Source organism: Hyperolius riggenbachi, chromosome 1 (genome assembly GCF_040937935.1).
Source record: "Hyperolius riggenbachi isolate aHypRig1 chromosome 1, aHypRig1.pri, whole genome shotgun sequence".
Lineage (NCBI taxonomy): Eukaryota > Metazoa > Chordata > Amphibia > Anura > Hyperoliidae > Hyperolius > Hyperolius riggenbachi.
In genome coordinates this window covers 577,857,056-577,881,340 of record NC_090646.1, presented here as the reverse complement: position 1 = coordinate 577,881,340, position 24,285 = coordinate 577,857,056, and the positions used below count along the sequence as shown (strand labels likewise).

General features: G+C 42.6%; 1 protein-coding gene across 2 annotated transcripts in view; it reads right to left on the bottom strand.

The window, feature by feature from the left end:
* The window catches only part of SSBP2 (single stranded DNA binding protein 2), a 247,223-nt gene that overhangs the window by 116,711 nt on the left and 106,227 nt on the right, over positions 1-24,285 (bottom strand). For both annotated transcript variants that reach the window (XM_068247960.1, XM_068247964.1), the window contains exons 3-4: positions 23,329-23,390; positions 17,329-17,413 (exon numbers count right to left, since the gene is read on the bottom strand). In XM_068247960.1, the coding sequence (XP_068104061.1) occupies positions 17,329-17,413; positions 23,329-23,390 (147 nt within the window). The remainder of the gene's footprint in view (positions 1-17,328; positions 17,414-23,328; positions 23,391-24,285) is intronic.

Genomic DNA, 24,285 nt, shown 5'->3' with positions numbered 1-24,285 from the left:
TCTGGTCGCTCCCCAAATGTTTATTTATTTTTTGTAAATATTTATGTTATTATTTTATTAATAAATGTTGCTATTCCTTTAATTTATTCCCGTCCATCCCTCCCTTCGCTAGCCAATTATTGGCTGTCATAGGCTTCCTGTCTCCCCCAGGGGGACAGCAGTGTCACACAGCTGTCCCCAGTACAGCGCTGCCTTAGATCGCCACGTTGTATAGACTTATTAGACGGCGGTTTCGCAGTCTAACAGTCTCTGAGCGGCTGGGAGACTAAAGGCAGAGCGGAGCTGCTGCCGCGTTCACGCCACTTGGCGTGGAGCGGTCAGCAAGTAGTTAAAGTGTACCAGAGGCGATATGTGACATGATGTGATAAACATCTGTATGTACAGTACAAAACATTAATAACCAGCTGTTGTACTTGTTTTAGTTTGCTGCCTGAAAGAGTTAATTTCATGGCATGGAAGTGACAGCTTCTGTCTTGTTGGTAGAGCCATAAAAGTTTTCTGGGCAGAATACACCTTCTGATGGCAGGGAGAGATAAAATACAGGAATTACTGACCTTTTTCTAACTCTGGGACACTTAAAAGGCTGCCACTGATTAGAGACAGTAAAACATTCAACCTGTTTTGCTTGTTTAAATATGAAAGAAAACCATGTGGGAATCTTTAAAAAAGAAAAAAAAAAAGAGTCATTTTTAGGAGTAGGAGGATAAATATAATGGTTTATCTCATCAGATCATTTTTTCCTCGGGTTCACTTTAAAAAAAAAAAATTAAAGTGGACATGACACTGCAGTGCGTTCCATGGTTTAAATGCAGCAGGCTGAACAGAAAACACATTCCTGTATACCAGCCACTTGATTGCATTGCTGCCGCACTGCTCCGCTCCTGCTACACACCACCAAATCCAACGGAGAAGCCTAGATTATTGTCTGGGTAACCAAACAGCTATCTTTTCTGAAATCGGAGCAAACGTTGCCATTTCACCTGGATTTTCCTTCATTGGCCACTATTCATCCCAAATCTGGTTTCTGGTCGGGGAAGGAATACCAGAGAGGGGTGACAAGACTGCACTGTGGCACCCCCAGAAAGTATCTTTCCAGGTAGTAAGGGATCTGTATACCAAGTTTCGTTGAAATCGGTCAAGGCGTTTGAGTGATTGCGGCACACACACACACACACACACACACACACACCTGATTTTACATAGACAGATTAGAGACAAGCGTTACAGGACCCCTTGCTGGCTAGCTGAATGTCAGGCGGGGAATCCTCTGTGCCGAGGATACACAGATAGCAGTTGAGAATCACGGTTGCGTCTGTAGCAGCAATAAAGACATCAACAAACACCTTCATGAAAATGATACTAAACGCGGGTCACACATAAAAGCCCTATACCAGACAGCTGCACTTACTGCCACGGTATGAAGCAGAGAAAGCAAGGACACAAGATACAGGCACACTCCTGTAGCACATACTCTATGGATGAATAGAGATGTCAGCTTCTAATATCACAGCAAACTTCAAGCTCATAAATCCAAGGAAAAAAAACGAAACAAAATAGTCCTGTATTTTTACTAAAACCGCAGGGATATCCAGATCTTGCTCTGCCGTAATACATGCAAATTGACAGCAGAGAGTCTCAAGCTTACATTTATGTGTCACAACATCAGGCTGGAGGCATCACACAAAGTTACTGTGACACACGATGCCAGGAGGAGGCAAATCTAGCGTTAGATTGGGAGTGATATTTAAGGAAGACCGGAAGATAAATAAATGCAGAGATTGTGGTCTGTTTCCTCTTAGAAAATGCTAGTTGCCTGGCAGACATTCTCGTTTTGGGGGGATTCAGTGGTTTGAGTCACACATCTGGAATAAGCTTGCAGCCAATGGAATCAGAACACCACATCTGGGTCAGTGACTGGGAGTTTAACACATCAGCCAGGCCTCATTCTTAAAATGTCTAGAAACACCTAACAACAATTAATATTATTATCATCATAATCATCCTCTTCCCCTACATGTCCTTTTTTAAACATTTTCTGTCATGCCGAAACAGAAAAAAATATTTTTTCCTGAACTTCGGTTGCGGTTTATTATTTTTCTGTAGAATTAAATATATGGTACAAAAAGAAAGCTCCTTTATTAAAGATTTTTAATTTTTTTTTTTGAAAAGAACATATTTTCCTATTTATTGTACATGATAGCAGTGTTACCTGGATGTCTATTTTTGTGTAGTTTGAATGGTGAATTGCCGTTAGGTCTCTATGCTGCTGCTACTGCAATGATAGATGCAATGTTATTGAAATGCTACAACATTCATAACAATCGACTGAAAAACAAAAAAAACATCTGTGTCGAGTACCCTGCGTATGAGCTACCATCAGAGTCAGTGGCCCTGATAAAGTGTACTGGATAAGGGTTTGGCCTCTGACACAGGAGACCAGGGTTTGAATCTTGGCTCTTCCTGTTCAGCCAGCATCCTATTCAGTGAAGACACCTTGGGCAAGACTCCCTAACACTGCTACTGTCTATAGACAGCATCCTAGTGGCTGCAGCTCTGGCACTTTCAGTCTGCCAGGAATCTGTGTTTTGTCTTGATTCCATTACCTCGTCTCCAGCTAGTCTTGTCAGATCAGACTTATAAGTCTGAACCACTGAAACACCTGATCTGCTGCATGCTTGTTCAGGGACTATGGCTAATAGTATTAGAGGCAGAGGATCAGCAGGGCTGCCAGGCAACTGGTATTGTCTAAAAGGAAATAAACATGACAGCCTCCATATACCTCTCTCTTCAGTTCCCCTTTAAAGAGACTCCGTAACAACAATTACATCCTGTTTTTTATCATCCTACAAGTTCCAAAAGCTATTCTAATGTGTTCTGGCTTACTGCAGCACGTTCTACTATTACCATCTCTGTAATAAATCAACTTATCTCTCTCTTGTCAGACTTGTCAGCCTGTGTCTGGAAGGCTGCCAAGTTCTTCAGTGTTGTGGTTCTGTGATGCATCTCCCCCCTCCTGGCCCCTCTATGCACACTGCCTGTGTATAATGATCTCTTGAGATACAAAAGGAAGGATGTATACAGCCTGCTTGTGTATGAATGTATTTTCTATGTGTGGAAATACTGTACATCAACCTACTTCCTGTTTTGGTGGCCATTTTGTTTGTTTATAAACAAACTTTTTAAAACTGTTTTTAACCACTTTTAATGTGGGGAGGAGCGGTGAAATTGTGACAGAGGGTAATAGGAGATGTCCCCTAACGCACTGGTATGTTTACTTTTGTGCAATTTTAACAATACAGATTCTCTTTAAAGTATGTAAAAATTAATAACTTTTTTGAGTCCTTGCTCAATAAGGGATTACAAGGTATTTTACTGATACAATGAGAAAACATCTCCTGTGAGCCATCTCAGGAGAAATGATACAGGATAAGTGCCAGGGTCTCACCTCTAAAAATAAGAATCTGGTATGGTTACTGGTAGAGCCAAGTGATTATTGACCTACCATGCTCTCAAATTAGGCTTTCTACAAATGTACATCCAGACAGTTGGGTTGATTTTGGAAAGATGACAAAATGTGTGATTTAGAGTGATAGAAAATGTTATTTTTGATAACTTAATAAATCCAAGTGTGAACAGAAGTAGAAGAAATTGGTCTTACTCTTTGCCAGATATATCACATAAGAGACCATATTAATTCTACGATTATAAATGGCTCAGGAGAGCATTAAGCCAGTGGTTCCCAACCTTTTCCGGCCCGGGGAACACTGTCTGACCAAATTTTTCTCCGGTGAACGGGGCGCGCGCGGGGGGGGGGGGGGGGGGGGGGGCGGAGTCGGGGATGTGGCCCCCGGTTGTTTGCGCGACCCCCGGTTGTTTGCGTGACCTAGTGGACAGTGCCGTGCGCAGCAGGCTATGGGGGGGGGGGGGGGGCTGGGGTGTGGCTGCATAGCTAGCATAGTTGCCCCAGTGTAGGGAGTTTAGTTGCCTCAGTATAGCTAGTATAGTGCCCCAGTATAGTGCCCCAGTATAGTGCCCCAGTATAGCCAGAATAGTGCCCCAGTATAGCTAGTATAGTGCCCCAGTATAGCCAGCATAGTGCCCCAGTATAGCCCCCCAGTATAGCTAGTATAGTGCCCCAGTATAGTGCCCCAGTATAGCCAGAATAGTGCCCCAGTATAGCCAGAATAGTGCCCCAGTATAGCTAGTATAGTGCCCCAGTATAGCTAGTATAGTGCCCCAGTATAGCTAGTATAGTGCCCCAGTATAGCCAGCATAGTGCCCCAGTATAGCCCCCCAGTATAGCTAGTATAGTGCCCCAGTATAGCCCCCCAGTATAGCTAGTATAGTGCCCCAGTAGAGCCCCCCAGTATAGCTAGTATAGTGCCCCAGTATAGCCAGTATAGTGCCCCAGTATAGCCAGAATAGTGCCCCAGTATAGCCAGAATAGTGCCCCAGTATAGCTAGCATAGTGCCCCAGTATAGCTAGTATAGTGCCCCAGTATAGCCCCCCAGTATAGCTAGTATAGTGCCCTAGTATAGCCAGTATAGTGCCCCAGTATAGCCAGAATAGTGCCCCAGTATAGCTAGTATAGTGCCCCAGTATAGCCAGTATAGTGCCCCAGTATAGCCAGCATAGTGCCCCAGTATAGCCCCCCAGTATAGCTAGTATAGTGCCCCAGTATAGCCTCCCAGTATAGCTAGTATAGTGCCCCAGTATAGCCCCCCAGTATAGCTAGTATAGTGCCCCAGTATAGCCAGTATAGTGCCCCAGTATAGTGCCCCAGTATAGCTAGTATAGTGCCCCAGTATAGCCAGCATAGTGCCCCAGTATAGCCCCCCAGTATAGCTAGTGTAGTGCCCCAGTATAGCCCCCCAGTATAGCCCCCCAGTATAGCTAGTATAGTGCCCCAGTATAGCCAGTATAGTGCCCCAGTATAGCCAGTATAGTGCCCCAGTATAGCCAGTATAGTGCCCCAGTATAGCCAGTATAGTGCCCCAGTATAGCCAGTATAGTGCCCCAATATAGCCAGTATAGTGCCCCAGTATAGCCAGTATAGTGCCCCAGTATAGCCAGCATAGTGCCCCAGTATAGTGCCCCAGTATAGCTAGTATAGTGCCCCAGTATAGCCCCCCAGTATAGCCAGTATAGTGCCCCAGTATAGTGCCCCAGTATAGCCAGTATAGTGCCCCAGTATAGCCAGAATAGTGCCCCAGTATAGCTAGTATAGTGCCCCAGAATAGTGCCCCGGTTTAGCCAGTATAGTGCCCCAGTATAGCTAGTATAGTGCCCCAGAATAGTGCCCCAGTATAGCCAGTATAGTGCCCCAGTATAGTGCCCCAGTATAGCCAGTATAGTGCCCCAGTATAGCCAGTATAGTGCCCCAGTATAGCCAGTATAGTGCCCCAGTATAGCTAGTATAGTGCCCCAGAATAGTGCCCCAGTATAGCCAGTATAGTGCCCCAGTATAGCTAGTATAGTGCCCCAGAATAGTGCCCCAGTATAGCCAGTATAGTGCCCCAGTATAGTGCCCCAGTATAGCCAGTATAGTGCCCCAGTATAGCCAGTATAGTGCCCCAGTATAGCCAGTATAGTGCCCCAGAATAGTGCCCCAGTATAGCCAGTATAGTGCCCCAGTATAGCTAGTATAGTGCCCCAGAATAGTGCCCCAGTATAGCCAGTATAGTGCCCCAGTATAGTGCCCCAGTATAGCCAGTATAGTGCCCCAGTATAGCCAGTATAGTGCCCCAGTATAGCCAGTATAGTGCCCCAGTATAGCTAGTATAGTGCCCCAGAATAGTGCCCCAGTATAGCCAGTATAGTGCCCTCCCGCCCGTCCCCGCGGCCGCCGCTGTTATTACCTTAGCAGCGGCCGCTCTCCCCTATCCGGCGCATGTGTTTATTCTAGCAGCGTGTCTCCGGCTGCTCTGTGTGATGTGGAAGGAGGCAGGGCAGCGGCTTCCTGTAACGGCGATATGTATCGCCGTTACTATGGTAACCGAGCCCTGTTATTTTTGATTGTTTCTCTCTTAATAAATCCAAGTGTGAACAGAAGTAGAAGAAATTGGTCTTACTCTTTGCCAGATATATCACATAAGAGACCATATTAATTCTACGATTATAAATGGCTCAGGAGAGCATTAAGGCTCAGGAGAGCTCAGGAGAGCTATAGGCTGTTCTGGATGCACTGTTGCTGTAGTTAGGATTTTCTAGCCTTGGCTGTATTTAGGTGGCAACCATCCTGACAGTTCTCCTAGCTCACAAATTCAGCAGCAGTTTTCCTGTTTATTATGTCAGAAGACCATGATTGACCACTTCTGAAGTCACAGATCAGCAGGATCTCCAAGCTTAAGCGTAACACAATGGCAACCCTCCATATCCAACTTACTGCAAGTGCCTCTGAAAGAAATATGGAGGTTGTGAATGCGGATTACCTGGCCACTGTGCTGATTTTCTACCTTTCCCCTGTCACGGAACAAGAATGCAGAAAATGCGTTCTGACCAGACTCAGGCACCTCTGGCTGTATTCTTGTTCCAGATGCATGACTAAAAATTACTACAAAAGATCAGCATGGCTAATGACAGTCATTTTTCTAAAAGAAAGAAGGATTCCTGTTTTGGTCCTCCTCGCTCTTCAGGAAAGTGATCACTTGTCAAGTTGATGGAGGAGAAACTCAACACCTCCACTTCCTAGCTGCCTGGAGTGTTCGCAGATTACTGCCCGTGTGCGACTTGGAAAGGATTTGCCTTAACAAGATTCAGTGGCGGATATTATCCTAATCTGCCTATGCCAGAGTGATCACAATAATCTCTCCATATCACGTGCATACAAAATGCATTATTAAATGCTGTAAACATGTAAACATTAAGGGCTCATTCGCACTGTACAATTCTGTGAGCCTTGCTGCACTGCACAGGATGTGTGTCACAGACTTTTATTATTATTATTATTATTATTGTATTTATAATGCGCCAACATATTACACAGTGCTGGGCAATAAATACGGATGCATACAATGTAAACAAAGGGTGACAGACAGAGAGGTAGCAAACAGTTATACAACATAGCACAAGGTTATACATGCAAATGGGTGTAAGATGCACAGTCACGTGATTTCACAGAGACCCAGCAAATCAAGTCCGAGTTAGTCCATGAGAAGGGTGTCATTACTGGGGTTGCAAGATTAAGAAGGACACACTGGGGGAAGGGGCTGCCAAAGGCTTACAATTTAAAGGGTGGGGAAGGGACACAAAGTAGGGCTGTGGAAAAGGTACTTGACAGAGAGTTAAAGTGTGGTAGATGGGGGGTGTTTTAAAGAAATGTGTTTTTAGGGCTTGCTTAAAGGTGTTGAAGGCAGTCTGAGGTGGGAGTAGAGGGAGTTCCATAGAGTGGGGGCAGCTCTTGAGAAGTCCAGTAGGCATGCATGGGAGTATTGCGGCTGTAAACACGTTTAGTGCACTAACATGCATACAAAAACTCGTCAAATTGTGTGAATGAGGCCTAAATAAAAGGTGAAACTCAAAAAATTAGAATATAGTGCAAAAGTCCATATATTTCAGTAATTCAACTTAAAAAGGTCAAAATATACGAAATAGACATTACATGCAAAGCAATTTGAGCCTTTATTTGTTATCATTTTGATGGTTATGGCTTACAGCTTATAAGAACCCCAAAATCAAAAATCTCAGACCACTAGAATGTTGTGAAAATGTTCAATATTCGAGGCTCAAAGTGTCAGACTCTAATCAGCTAACTAATCCAAAACACCTGCGAAGGGTTCCTATTTCATATATTAGTTTCACCTTTTAAGTTGAATCACTGAAATAAATGGACTTTTTGCACGTTATGCTAATATTTTCACCTTTTATCTGTTACTAAAAACATTCTAGTACTCTGCTTTTCCATGTTGGGTCTGTAAATTTAAAGGAAACGGTACTTATCCGTTAGCCGGGCGCATCCGGCAGGTGGCGCTGTTGATCTTAATTCCAATCATAATTACTTCACGTCAACCTGTGAATGTAAACGACGGATGCACCCCGGCTTAAACAGATCAAGCCGCCGGCTTGCTTCGTGTCTCGCTCTTCTCCCCCTCTTGCCCTCTCTCCTATAGAACACTGGGGAGGGAACATGCATGTCCCCCCAGAGTCGTTCGTCGCAATGCCACGACAAACGACTCTGGGGGGACACGCATGTCCCCTCCTCAAGGCTCATACGAGAGAGGGCAAGAGGGGGAGGAGAGCGAGACACTCACGAAGCAAGCCGGCGGCTTGATCTGTTTAAGCCGGGCGCATCCGGCGTTTACATTCACAGGTTGATGTGAAGTAATTATGATTGGAATTAACATCAACAGCGCCACCTGCCGGATGCGCCCGGCTAACGGATAAGTACCCAGGAAACCTATAGTGACGAAAAATATGGAGATTGCCATCTATAATCTCGTCAAAAATGTTCATGTTTGATTCACATCCAGAGCAAATGAGTTTCCACCACAGGTCTATATGGGAAGCGCATCTGCAAAAATTGTTCAGGTCGGGACTCGGCGCTAAACTACGGTGCAACACTGCGATTGTGTTTCGATTGACATTGTGAACAGATCCCATTACTAACATATGATCCGTTCACCGTCCATTATTGCATTCCACTCCGATCCGGCAAACCAGGCAAAAACCACCAATATCTACTATACTACTAAATAATGCTTAACGTGCATCAACAGCCTACTAAGGCAAATGAGAGCATTAGTAAGGCTGCACTAACTGCAGCCTTGCTAACATCCTCCTGCTGGTTGAGCTGTTTGGAATGGTATCCCCGCCCCCACACCAGCAGGAACATTCTCTAGCCCAGGCATGGGCAAACTTAGCCCTCCAGCTGTTAAGGAACTACAAGTCCCACAATGCAATGCAGGAGTCTGACAGCCACAGTCATGACTCATAAAGGCAAATGCATTGTGGGACTTGTAGTTCCGTAACAGCTGGAGGGCCGAGATTGCCCATGCCTGCTCTAGCCTCTGCAGCAATACAGAGGCCACAGAATGATAACATAATTGGGGGTGCCTGCCAGCAGCGACAGCAGCAGCAGGAACTGCACCAGCACCAGCCAGCTCTTCATAGCTATTTCAGCATGCTTTTACACAGATAAAAAGAGAAAGAGAGAGAACTGAATGTTGAAAACCATGCTAACAATAAAACTTAAAAGGAAAAAAAAAAAAAAACAATACCACTGACAGCCAAGGAGACAACAAAATCACAGAGCTTACCTAACTGGACAAGCAATCAGTGAAAGGAGTGCACACCTGTGTGTGCGTGGGGGGTACATTTCGTCCAATTCTCAGCTGAAAGCAGGTTTGATTCATATTCGGTAATCAAGTATAATGGATCTAAAGGTTTGCTTCACAAAGTAATTACACAGCAGTATTGTTTAGGAATAATTGTTGCATGCTTTTTGTAGTTGTAAAAATACAGTTTGAATTAGTGAGATGCTTTTCAAGCTTATATCACACTACATTAAATTATCATTAGGAAGGATTAGAGAAATTCAAAGTATGACATTTCTCCATATAAAATACATTCTATACTGCCAGAGTCTCACTAAGGAGGAGGCGGATAGTGGGAGTGTGGCGCACAGTAAAATATCAGCTGTATAGGCAGCGCAATATAATTAAGACACTGTCTATATTGAAAAACAGCAGAGATGAAAATACTGTGGTGTAATTATACGTATGTTGGACAACGTCATCTATTACCCATGAAGTAATATATAGTCATATAAGCGGTCTTATAGACTACTAGTAGACCTAAGCCTGTTAATCTAATGAGCTCTAGGCTTCCCTCACAATCCCCCTCCCGCTCCTGTGACCGCCGCTGCTGCGTGTAAGTGCGCATGCACATGCACGCCCACCCCCATCCTCCTCCTGTCCCAACGGCCGCCTGCATGCTACACATACGCAGTAGCGCAATAGCACGGAAACAGGAGAGTACGCAGAGACACAGGGGTTTTATACTATAGGATATAATAGTACTGCAACAGAGACAACGGGTACATTAAAGCAAACAGGTCTGAATGGATCCAATACAGACAACACTGAATAAGCCGGCATGTTCATTTAGTGCAGTGCTTACCTAGCCTGAGGGATGGTCAATGTGATGCAAATCATTTGGAGTTTATGCAGCAGCATTATGCACATTTTGTATGCAAATTTATGCATCTTGAACATGAACCACTTAAATCTTGCTGAGGCAAAATTTTATTGTCCCATTTTCAAGCTACATAAATTTGCATACAAATTTTGCATAATCCCTCATCAACTCGAAATTATTTGCATCTAATTGACCATCCCTACCTAGCCTAATGCTACGTACACACTTGCGATAATGATCGTTCGCTAGGAACGATAATTGAAAGACGAACGATACGGCAACGATAGGAATGCAACAATGGGATGCAGCGATCATCATACACATTTTAACGATCGTTCTTGCAGAAAAGAACGCTTATAAGGAAATAATGTGTACATATTTCTATAAAATTAAACACACTAACATGGAGTTACAATAGATACAAATATATGATTGTTAAATTGAAAACAAAGTTTAATTGAAATGAGCAATGTAACAATCTTTACCTCCCCGCTACAAAGGAAGTACTGAAGCTGGGCAGAATTCCACGCAAGCGCATTGGCCCTTGTAACGATCGTTCTCAGCCGATGTCTGTACACACTATAGTTTTGTAACGATTGTCGGTAGATACGATCCGTATCTTCCCGATGTCGTTCGTGTTAATGATCGTTGGGTAAAGTTTTTTCCCCGATTGTCGGCGGAACGATCGTTAATTAGCTGTTTCAAATGACCATAGTCGCCAGTGTGTACGCAGCATTACTCACCGCTTGTCAGCTGCTCCTGTTCGCTGGCTGGGTGTTTACTAACGCTTGGCACAGGCGGGGGACAGGCGCACCGCCTGTAATTGCAGCCGAAAAGGCGCTCATGCCCAGAAGCAGAACTGCCCGACAAGCACATGGTTCCGCTTCCAATGCAAAAAAGGCCTTACATCCAGCACAAGCCATGTACAGGTCACACACTGGACAGCTCCACAAACCCAAACATGTACATGTATTACAAGATGTAAAGTTGATTTTATAAACAAACTTGCATGAAATATAAAAAATACGGTTCTCTCAAGAAATGATACTCAGCATTACATTGGAAATATTAATGTTAAACACTACTATCAGTATAAAATAGAGAAGAATGCAACATAAGGCTCCCTATCGTTGCTGCAAGGATCAGTGGGTGGTAGACTTAAGAGACACTGAAGCGAGTTAAAATCCATATTTTTAACTTATTTATGTTAAGCACTATAAGCTAGTGCTAAACCGCTGCATCCCCGCGGCAAAACGAGGGGTTTATACCCCCCAAATCCCCTGGGCTAACTGCGAGGAGCGCTTCCTGATTGAGGCAGAGCTTAGGGCTGTAGCTCTGCCTCTCGTCACATCAGCTGGCGATTCAGCTCAGCTGCCACCATATAATTAAAAGGAGTACCCTCAACATGCCTTGCTAAGTGGTTGAGGGGCCATTGAGAGGCATGGATTAACAAAAAACAGCATTCAAACATATCTGACGTAAGAAAAAGTGACCCATAGCTACTAACTACCCAGTGATCCCTATAGCTAATGTGTCCAACGGGCATGGGTTACATTTTTTAATTTCAAAAGACTATTGAGAATGAAACAGCAGTAGAATACAGTAGAGCAACATGCAAAAATCAAACTTTACAGTCAGAAAGGACAGGTATAGCATTCCATGGCACCTCCCTATTATAACAAAAACTTCACACATCCAGCTGTTACAAGAGTATAGATAATCTACTGCAATGCACAGATCAGAACCGTGTTTTTATTACAAACCTTCACCCTCCCCACACCCCCGCCCTCCTCTCTACCAGTTGTCTCCGATCATCACCAAGACACTACAACAGGCATGGACTTGGCCCTCCAGATGTTAAGGAACTACAAGTCCCACAATGCATTGCATGAGTCTGACAGCCACAGTCATGACTCATAAAGGCAAATGCATTGTGGGACTTTTAGTTCCGTAACAGCTGGAGGGCCGGGTTTGCCCATGCCTGCACTACAACATAAGGATTAAACCACCATCAATCAGTTTCCCTACCAAAGAAAGCACTGAAACAGACATGTGTGATGGTGGATCTAAACCAAACGGACTAGCCTCTTATATTAAATGCCCAAGAACTTTTCCCCTCCTCCATTTCTATGAATACCTACAGACAGCTACAAAATCGGCAATTATAACAGTGATTTTTAAAGCAAATCTGTAGTGAAAATAAACTTAATGAATTGTATGTGTAGTACAGATAATAAATTCGTAGCAAAGAAAATAAAAAGTGTCTCATATTGTTTTCCAGTACAGGAAGAGTTAAAAAGCTTCAGCTATTATCTATGCAAAAGAGCCACTGGGTCAAATACAGTCCTGTTTTCTGAAGCACTTAATCAACCAAGAAACAGTGAGAGACAGCTTGAGATAGCGTTTTACTGCAGAAACTATGAGGCTAGAAACCCACTAGGAGAGCTTTTCTGAGCACTTTGTGATTTGAAAAGCTCTAGCTAATGTAATGCTATGGGTGTGATCCCACTTGAGTGATGTGATTTTATAAAAATCCCCCCAAAATTTTATAAAAATCCCCCATAGCATTGCATTACCAAGAGCCTTTTCAAATCACTCACGCTTACAAAGCGCTCCCAGTGGGTTTCTGGCCTGAAAGGGTCATTAGCTCGGCTTTGTTTTATAGTTTAAAAGACTACTGAAAAAAAAGGAGTACTGTAACTGTGATACTATGATGCGATGTTTAAAAAAAAAAATATAACTGAAAATAAAATTATTATTAGTATTGATTTATTAATTCCTTGGCACTGTACAAAAAGACGAAACGCTTTTCTTTGCTACTAATGTTCTATTCCTTATCCATACTACACATACAATTCATTAAATAAGTTTTTTTTCAGTTCAGGTTGGCTTTAAAAATACAAGCAAACACTACTAAACATATCACTGGACCAAATATGTTCTTTCTTTATTTATTTTTTTATAAAAATCAACTTTTCAATGTGTGCTATAACAACACAAAGCAGTGTACAAATTTAGTTATATTACATTATATCTTTAGAGTAGCTGATTCAACTCAGTGGATTAAAAAACAACAACAGCTCTATGGAACTGGTACGCAGCATGCACACTTGTCTTTCAGCATTACACAGCGGCTTGAGGAGGCATCATTTAATCAAATGCCTGTGTGACATTTGCCTGTGTTGGGAAATGCTTCTGATGTGAAGGATCCCCAAGAGTTACACAAGAGGCTGGTGTGTCACTTGACCCCCATCATAAATCAATAGCTGAAATAAGCATTGGGGTTGAGTGGCTGTAAAGCTGTTTGGCCCTATGGGGTAAGGCCACTTAAGCTCTATTCCAGAGAGTATACAAGTGGAGAACTGATGGGAAAACTGCAGCAATGAGATGCGTTTCTCCCAAGGTTGTAACGCTTAGAATGCCCATAGGAACAGAAGAGCGGCGCGCGGGTTCAGACCAGCTCTGACGCTCTATTTGTGGGAGGCGGGCAGATTAGATTTAAGCTGCACCTGTTGCACAGCACATAATAATTGGTAATACTATTTCAGGAGCAGTATAAGAATCTTGGAGCAGCACAAGCTCTGTAATTTGCCAAATCACCCTTTGCCTTTCCAGATGTTGTGAAATACTATCCAAAAACTCTACGAAACTTGTGCAGCTACAACACAGCGAGTCATTCCTGTAATACAACTGTATGCAAACTGTCTTGTGCAGCTAGACAAATGCCCGAGATTATGTGATTGTACAGAGAGTATATTCAATTCTGTATTGTTAGTTTTGGCCTGCTGTTGCAATCAGTAAGGGTTGGGACCCAGGAGAGCGCTTTTTTGAGCATATAGGGATTGCTTTAAATCGCTAGCGATTTCCCTAGATGCTCTGCCAATGAAAATGGATATAACAAATTCCACAGTAGCGATTGCGATTAGGCAAATTGCAATCGCAGGACATGCAGAATTTTGGGATAGTTTAGCGTTTGCGCTTCAATGTAAAGTATTGAAGTGCTGGCAAATCGCTTATAAATCGCTACACATACATATATATTTTTTTTTAAAACGACCAATCAGAATTGAAATTGCTAATCGCAAATCGCAATCACAATCGCTGGCAAAAAGCTTACACTTTTTAAAGTCACTACCAAAATCGCCAGAAAACGCTCATGAACTCTCTTACAAATCACTAATTCAAAGCTCAAGCGATTGCGATTTGCGACTTGTAGTGGGTTCCAGGCCTAAGTAGTCAGTATGTAGCTGTAAGCTCCAACAATCCCAATTACAGCAACTTATAATATGCCAACTACTTGTTGTTCAGATACTCATTGCAGCTGTTTTACTGAAGTATTAAGGTTAGTTTGCATTTGATATTTTAGTGGGTTTAAAATCATACATTTTACACAATCTTCACCATTTTACAAAAGCATAAAAGTAATACATAGGTTATTTTGAGAAATCAATACATATGTTACTTCTCATTCAGATGGCAATCAAAAGATTTAAAACAAAAATTACAGTAGGTAGTAGAAATCTGACAGTACCGACAGGTTTTGGACTATCCCATCTCCTCATGGGGGGTTCACAGGGATTTATTTTCAGAATGCACTTAGTGAATGTCAGTTGCTCCGTACAACTGCCCAAAAAGTGTACAGTGAGCAGATTTAACTTAGTAAAAATCGTTTTCAGGGAGTGTCTCTGTAAAGAATAAAGGCCATGCTTAGAATCCCCTATGGAGAGATGGACTAGCCCAAAATCTGTCGGTAATGTCAGATTTCTACTACTTACTGTAAATGCCACAGCAACATAGGAGAGAAGTAATTTATGGCTCATTTTGATCAGGAAGAAACATACTTCTTATTTGTATGTGTTTAGAAGTCCACCTCTCCCCCGTTCTCCTCCCCCCTCTGTTTGGCAGCTAAATGCCCCCCCCCCCCCCCAGCAGCCTCTTCCGGGTCTCTAAAATTGGGCATTAGTGGGCAGGCGCTGGCCCTGCTGCACGAGTCCTACAGCCCAGGAGTGCTCTGTGCATGACGTAGACGTGACGTCATGCACGGTGCGTTCCTGGACGCGGACACTAATGCCTGACTCCACCGACCCGGAAGAGGCTGCCGGGGGGCATTTAGCCCAAGTAGGTGGGCAATCGGGACAGATCCCTGTACTTCCCACATTTCGGCTCAGATATCCTTTAAAAAGTTGTACCAGAGGCAACATGTGAAATGATGAGATAAACGTGTATGTACAGTACAAAACATATTAATAACCAGGCTGTTTCAAATTTTTTTTTTTATTTTGCTGCCTGAAAGTGTTAATTTTGAATTTTCAGGCATACAAGTGACAGCCTCTGTCAGGTCTGTACCCTATATACAGTAGTAAACCTCACTGATAAGCAAATTACAGCCGTAAAAGTTTTCCTGGCAGAATACAACTTCTGAGGGCAGGGGAGAGATAGAAAAAGGTCAACCGTTCATGTATTTTAACTCTGGGACACTTAATAGACTGCCATCGACAATAAAACATTCAATCTACTTTGTAAATATTTAAATATAAAATAAAACCATGGCATGTGTAAGAAATTTATTTTTAGGAGTAGGAGGATAAATACAACTGTTATCTCATCAGTTTATGTTCACCTCAGGTTCACTTTAAAAAAGGCACAACATGGTCACAATGGGGTTAAACTGTGCGGCTGGGTGAGGAAGCTTGAGGTAGGAGGAAGGGTAAGGCAGTGTCTAAAAACAGATAAATAACATCAGATATTTGAAACCGGTTTTAATTGTCAAACCATTTTCAACGAGCTACTACTGCAAACAGAGAAGTTTCACTTAGTGCAGCAACATTTGTATAGTGTTTTAGTCTAAGTTTAAGAGGGTGCTAAGAAGCCGCCCTCCATAGCCAGTTCAGTGAGCATTCCTGACACACACGAGCACTACAAATGCCAAAGCTTAAAGTGCCGAGTAATGAACGGAGCTATAAGGTTCAGGGTACACTTTATTATTGTACTGTCATTAGAGACAGAGGATCAGCAGGACAGCCAGGCAACTTGTATTGCCTAAAAGGAAATAAATATGGCAGCCTCCATATACCTCTCACTTCAGGTTAATTTTAAAGTGTAACTGTCGGGCATAAAATCAAATATCAATTCTTTATTTTTATCTGGTAAACAAGTAAGAAGGATGCTAATTAGGCAATTCAGAAGTTAAAATCACTATTACTTTTCTTGTTTATAAATGATCAGTCCCCAGTTTACCTGACTCTTATTTGGTACGTTGCCGCACAAAGGAAGTTGCAGGGCATGCTGGGTTGTCTTTTTTTGCTCCTTTATTTCCCCTCAGACTTAACTAATGCACAGTAGCAAAAAAGGAAAACCCAGCATGCCCTGCAACTTCCTTTGTGAGGCAACGTATCAAATAAGAGTCAGGTAAACTGGGGAATGATCATTTATAAACAAGAAAAGTAATAGAGATTTTAACTTCTGGATTGCCTGGTTAGCATCCATATTACTTGTTTACCAGATAAAAATAAAGAATTGATTTTTGATTTTATGCCCAACAGTTACACTTTAAGGAAGGGATGCACGGGGTCTGTTCACTCAGACAGAAATCTGCTGGAGGAGAGTAAAGGTACCCTTATAAATTGCCACCCAATGTTGCAAAAATGTTGATTCCTCTCTGATTCAGAGAGGAAATCGATTTATGCCATACAGACAGCGCATACATTTTTAATGGATTCCAGCTGGCAATCGATGAATAGTACAATGCTGCGTTTCCATCAATTGTAAGCATGCTGCGTTTCCATTAATCAAAGTAGTGCAGCAAATTGGAATTGCAGCAATTGGAAATCGGTCAAAAAGAAATACATTTGGAAACAGATTCCCTGCAGAATCAGTCACTCTGCAAATCGCTAGTGCAGAATCTCCCTATAGGGGAATTCACACTGCAATGCAGCGCTTTGAGAGAGGTTGCTAAAAATCGCGCCAACATTTTTAGTGTGAAACAGTGTATGGCACCTTAACTGTCATTTATTTGTGCCCATTCCACTGGTTATGTATTACAGCACATTAGCTGAATACAGTACTTGGAAATACCTTTTACTGTATTTTAGGAAAGTTGCACTGTGCACATTAGGAACAGTTATATGGAACTAGAACAGCTGACTGACACGTATAGCAAGCCTAAGCGGTAGGAAGTGGAATGGGCCACTCACGTAGTCATGAAAGGCTTTTGCTTCACTTGAATGTTCACAGGTTTCCCGTCTCTCTGGAGCGGCACAGTACAGATCCCAGAATACACTGGAAATGAGAAAAGATAACATGAGAAATTAGACATGACTGTAAATGAATACTTTATTAAACAATCGCCCCGAGATGACAGCGCTGATGCCGACACTGTGCCGTGCCAGAGCAGCCCATGCCTGGGGATCACTGTAATAGAAAAGAGCAGCAGCTGAATGTGGGATAGGTCATCACTTTCTATAAAAGCCACAACGCAATTCACAGAGATACAGTCCTGAGGAAAGGTCAGCACCCTGCATGGGGAGGTTTTCTGTCTCAACATAGATATATTCATTTTAACAACCCTGATAGTAAATGGGATAGAACACATATTATAAACCATTTATGTGTTGTATGTGAAAAGTTAAGGTGTACCCAAAGTGATATGTGACATGATGAGATACATATGTATAGTACAAAACATTAATAGCCTGGCTTTTTTTATTTTCGTGCATTAAAGAGTTAATTTTTAGGCATGGAAGTGACAGCTTATGTCTTGTTTGTAGGGAATGAAGAGAGAGGCCCAAATGCTCTTAAACCCCCACAGACACATTCTCACTGGTGCATGATCTGGTCAGCCAAGCCTTCTACAGCAACAAAAAAGGGATCCGCAGGCTGCAGTGAGGTAGAAAGAGCTGGTATTCTTTAATCAAAAATTCCACAGAAAAATTACAGATACATCCACAGGTTTAACCGACGCATGTCGGGCTTAGAATCTGCCTTTAGTCATAGTTACCATGCAGTAGTAACTATGACTAAGGACAGATTCTGAGACCTTACACGCGTTAGTTGTTCCTGTGGATGTATTTGTCATTTTTCTGTGGAATTTTTGAATAAGGAATACCAGCTTTTTCTACCTCACTGCAGCCTGCGGATCCTTTTTGTTTGTAGGGAATATAGTAAACATCACTGATAAGCTGTCCAGAATCAGATTCAAGATACTGTGTCTGACCTACAAATCTGTCCACAAAACCTGTCCAACCTACATTTCCGATCTTACTCAGAGGCACACACCAAGCCGCTCACTCCACTCCTCCAATAAACTTCGCCTGACCGTTCCCACGCATCACCCAGGTCCCATGCCCGCCTCCAGGACTTCTCAAGAGCTTCTTAACACTATGGAACTCCCTACCTCCACTCATTAGGGCAGCCCCCTCCTTCAATATCTTCAAGAAGGCCCTCAAAACTCACCCACAAGTGCTCCAAACCCACAGCTGAACTCTGGTCCCCTACCTTTCATGTCTCTACCTCTCCCTCTAGATTGCAAGCCTTTGGGCAGGGTCCTCCTCCTTTTGTGTCCTACCTGATCATGCACCTCCATTACTGTGCACCCATGCTATGCATTTGAGTGAACCTAACTTGCTTAATCTCCATGCTCCCATTCAGTTACTGACTAAGCATTGCCTTGTACTCATACTGTGCTGTGTGCTCTGGTTTGCATGTATTCCTGTATTGTCATATTGCTGTTTGTCAACCCTAAATATTGTCTGTAACGTAAACTCATGTCCAGTGCTGCGTAATATGTTGGCGCTTTATAAATAGAATAAATAAATAAGCTAATTACAGCAATAAAAATACATGAACTATTGACCTTTTCTAATTCTAAAATGCTTATTAGATCGTGCGCGTGCATGCGCACTACCGGCCGCGGATTCGTTAGCCCAGGAATCAATGCATCGGGCTATGGTCCTCTCCCCCTCTGAAAAAGCGACAGCTTCTCTCGGAAGCTACGCTTTTTCTGACGCTATGTCCCTCTAAGCGTACATTGTACGCTTAGAGTGATGTCATGCAAACAAACTCAAGATTGCCATCTTGTGGCCAAAAAGTAAAACTACATCTAAAAGTAAAAAAACATTACAATACACAAATATTTCCCCAAATAAAACACTATTTATATCCCACCCTCCCAAAAATACCCACATAAAATGTGTAATAAAAAAAAAACAAAAAAAAAAAAAACATTACTATAAAAAAAAAACAACCCACAAATATTTACCTAAGGGTCTAAACTTTTTAAATATCTATGTAAAGATAAAATATCTCTCTATATTTTTTTTTTAAGCTTGTAAATAGTGATGGATGCAAAACGGAAAAAATGCTCTTTTATTTCCAAATAAAATATTGTCGTGATACATTGTGATAGGGACATAATTTAAACGGTGAAATAACCGTGACAAATGGCCAAATACAATACGTGGGTTTTAATTATGGAGGCATGTATTATTTTAAAGTTATAATGGCCGAAAACTGACAAATAATGAATTTCTTTTTTTTTTCTTATTCTTACTGTTAAAATGCATTTACAGTAAGGTAGCTCTTAGCAAAATGTACCACCTAAAGAAAGCCTAATTGGTGGCGGAAAAAACAAGATATAGATCAGTTCATTGTGATAAGTAGTGATAAAGTTATAGGCTAATGAATGGGAGGTGAACATTGCTCGGATGAATAAAGTGAAAACGACTGAGAGCTTAAAGTGGTCTAACACCCAGAATTTTAACTTTGCTTTAAAAGATTGCTTACAGCTTAGAAACGATTATGCCAGATTTTTTTTTTAGCAGAAATTCACTGAATGGATTAAACATGACATTTTAGTGTTGCATTTAGCTAGAAATCCTCCACCGTGCTTAGGTTTAGTTACAAATGTATCTATTTACAAAGTAATAAACAAACACTGCTCTGAGAGAACAAAGAGGGCTTCCCCGGCAGGCTTTTCAGAGGTCTAATTGCATTCCAAACAAAGATACATTTGTAACTAAAAGATAAGAACGGATGCGGATTCCTAGTTAAATCCAACACTAAAATGTCATGTTTAACCCATTCAGTGATTTTCTGCTTAAAAAAAAATCTGGCATAATAATTTCTAAGCTGTAAGCAATCTTTTAAAGCAAAGTTGTAATGCTGGGTGTTAAACCGCTTTAAGTGGTTAAAAACCGCCAGGGGGCAGCGCAGCAGTGTTTTTGTAATTTTTTTTTTTTTGTTAAATCATGTAGCGAGCCTAGGACTCGCTACATGATAGCCGCTGTGCAGCGGCATCCCCCCACCCGCTTCGATCACCTCCGGCGATCTTTGATCAGGAAATTCTGTTCAAAGAACGGGATTTCCTGGAGGGCTTCCCCCGTCGCCATGGCGTCGCACGGGATGACGTCAAAGGGAGTCCTGATCCACCCCTCAGCGGCGGCGATCGAAATGCACACGCAGCTAGCAAAGTGCTAGCTGCGTGTTGCAAAAAAAAAAAAAAAAAAAAAATTATGCAAATCGGCCCAGCAGGGCCTGAGAAATCCTCCTGCGCGGCATAGCCCAAGCTCAGCTCGGGCTTACCGCCAGGAAGGTTAAGCTGAACTTTGCTAGCTGTGTCAGCACACCGATCGACGTCGCCCCGCGCTCGATCGCCGCTATCTGTCGCGTCGTGCCGCACCCCCCCCCCCAGACCCCGTGCGCTGCCTGGCCAATCAGTGCCAGGCAGCGCTGAGGGGTGGATCGGGACTCCCAATGACGTCACTGACGTCATCCCGCCCCGTCGCCATGGCGACGGGGAAAGCCCTCCAGGAAATCCCGTTCTTTGAATCCCGAAGGCGATCAAAGTGGGCGGGCGGCTATCATGTAGTGAGCCTTGGGCTCGCTACATGATTTAAAAAACAAAAAAACAAAAAACTGCTGCGCTGCCTCCTGGCGGAAATCATTAGACCGCCAGGAGGGTTAAAGAGAAACTACGACCAAGAATTGAACTTTATCCCAATCAGTAGCTGATAACCTTTTTTACATGAGAAATCTATTCCTTTTCACAAACAGACCATCAGGGGGCGCTGTATGGCTGATATTGTGGTGAAACTCCTCCCAGAAGAAACAAGAAAAGTACGTACTCTTGGCAGTTTCCTGTCTGTGAACCTTGTTGTATTGTGGGAAATAGCTGTTTACAGCTGTTTCCAACTGCCAAAAAAGCATGCAGCAGCTACATCACCTACCAACAGTAAAAATATCACCATGTAATAAATGTCAGAATGTAAATTAGGGATTTAAAAGAATTTACAATGGGCAAACACTGACTCAATCATTTATACATAATTATTGTAAAAATGAAGCACTTTTTTTATTACATTATTTTCACCGGAGTTCCTCTTTAAGCTTATGCTTTGTGAAAGACAAAAGGCTGAGAAAAGGGAGAAGAAAAGTCTTTAGTTGTGGAGAAGTGCAGAGAGCACAGCCTTTGCTGTGAACTACGGATTAACACTTTTTATGCACACCTGTTATTTTAAGGCAATGGCCTCAATTCACTAAGCTTATCTCCTGTCTTTAATAACGTTTCTAGAGTTGTTACTATGGTGATGAGGCATGTAGTATTCAGGAAACATTTGACCTCAGGCAAACCTAAAGTTAGCTCTTCTGTCTTTAAGTTATCTCTTCAATCCTTAAAATAACTCCAGAGTTAAAGACAGGCTGTTAATTAACTCCATGTGAAAGTAACTACGGAGGAGGTAAATTAACTACAGAGGAGGTAACTTAAGGAACGAGGAGATGAGATAACTCTCTCACTGTGTGGTGGTACGTTTTCTCTTGCCTTATCTCCAGCATGATCTTAGTGAATTGAGGCCAATGGCCTCAATTCACTAAGATCATGCTGGAGATAATAAGGCAAGAGAAAACTTACCTCCACATAGTAAGAGAGTTATCTTATCTCTTCATTCCTCGCTCTCGCTGATGTCACCAGGAGCGTACTGCACAGGCACAGGCCATACTGGGCCTGCGCAGTACGCTCCTGGTGACATTAGAGGCAGCAAGGACACGGCAATGCAGGTGCAGTGGTTTTCAGACTTTAAAGTCTGAAATTCCAGAGGTGAACCAGAGGCGGAGCCGGAGCATCGGTGAGTGGCTGCACGGGCACAGGATGTCTGCGGGGGACCATTAGAAGCCCAGGGTAAGTTCAACTCCTTCCCCCCCCCCACAGTATCCCTTTAACTACAGAGGAGGGAAATTAACTACAGAGGAGGTAACTTAAGGAATGAAGAGATAAGATAACTCTCTTACTATGTGGAGGTAAGTTTTCTCTTGCCTTATTATCTCCAGCATGATCAGGTAAGTTCAACTCATTTTCCCCCGACCCCCCTACAGTATCCCTTTAAAGAGAGTCTGAAGCGAGAATAAATCTCGCTTCAGACCTCCTAGAGAGCTCTGTTGGTGGGGAGAAAAAAAAAAGGGGGGGGGGGGGAGAAATCACTTGTGTGCTGAGTTGTGCAGCCCTGCAGCGAGACCTTAAAGCTGCAGTAGCCTATTAACAGAAAAATGGCCTGGTCTTTTGGGGGGTTTAACACTGCGGTCCTCAAGTGGTTAAGGGTAACCTGATGAGGATATTGTTGCTATGCTGAACCTACTGTCAGTCTGAAATAGACACTCACTGCTGACAGAGAATTGGGAGGATGTGTGGGGAACCTGAATCCCCTTTTCAAAACACAGTAAAAGTCAATGTAAGCAGGCAGATTTTATTATCAACATGATAGATGGTTTTGCTGGAATTCCAATGATACCCTGCATGATGTCATCTGCACCAAATGTGCAGTTCTCTTTCAAAGCTTCTTCTGCAAGATGGCAATGCTGGGATCAAACTGTGAGGGAGGCGCAAGCGGTCAATGAGCAGAGCCACTGACCGAAGCATATTTACACTAGCCTGATAAACACAGCACAGTCCCCATGTGGTAAGATTTCATTCACACTATGTGAGGTGCTGTCAGTTATGACGTACTGTGTTTGGATCGCATGTTAACACAAAAGGCCATAGACTTTCATGTTCCCGCTCACAGTACAGCTGTGCCTTCCAGCACGTGGCTATATAATGTGGCTGGGAACATTTTATCACACAATGCATGCAATACGTGCCTGCCGAGAGGAAACGCCAATGATACTTGCACAATATTAGATACAGAATGAAGATTCTAACTTACCACCACCAAGAGTGGAGGAATCCTGGGGGTTCGCCCAATGTGATGTTTTTTTCCCATCTTATCTAAAAAGAAAGATAAAGTCATTAAAATATGTATGTATGCAAATAAATTGAACATGGATTACATAATTTGAGTAGTTTTGAATCAGGATGATGCCATTTATTGGCTAACGTAAAAAAAGAATAAGAGTAAGCAAGCTTTCAGCTGTACAGCCTTCGTCAGATTCAATCCTGTTTCCTCACAAGATGCCAGCATATTGTGAGTAAACAGGATTGAAGCCTGAGGAAGCCGATACAACCGAAAGCTTGCTTACCCTTATTCTTTTAAGTTAGCCAATAAATGGTATCATCCTGATTCAAAACTTCTTGCTTTTATGGATGGCTAACATGGTACAATACCCTATAGTTTGCAAGCTAATTAATTTATCTGTACATTTTTTGGTAAGCTTGCTTTGAGTTTATGGCCCCTGTGTATGGCTGGTAATGGCAGAAAGCTTGTTGGCCTCTTCAAAAGCATTTTATTCCAACAGCAGTGATTAGCCGCAGGACAGGCCCTACCCAGCAGTCTGTGCAAGCAATACACTGACATGAACCAGTGTCATAACCAAGCATAAACTTATACTGGCAATGGGGCCACCCAAGACACAGGAAATGCAGGGGAACTGACTGGTGAACCAACAGATCAGGAGGTGCAGAGGCGGGGGAATAAAGGTTCCCGCCTCCGGGGGCATGGTATATACTCAAATATTCTTCAAATTCAAGTGAAAAAAACTAATTTCACTTTCTTGTTTAGTCAGTACGCACCCAATACATTTCTTGTGCTAAAGTTTCCAACAGCTGGCTAGGTCGGCACAGTGAACTTGTATTACATAAAAGAAAACACAGCTAAAGAACCAGCAACAACTAATAATTTTCATTTACTACTATTGATGTAATTTGGCAATGATCTCCCTTACTG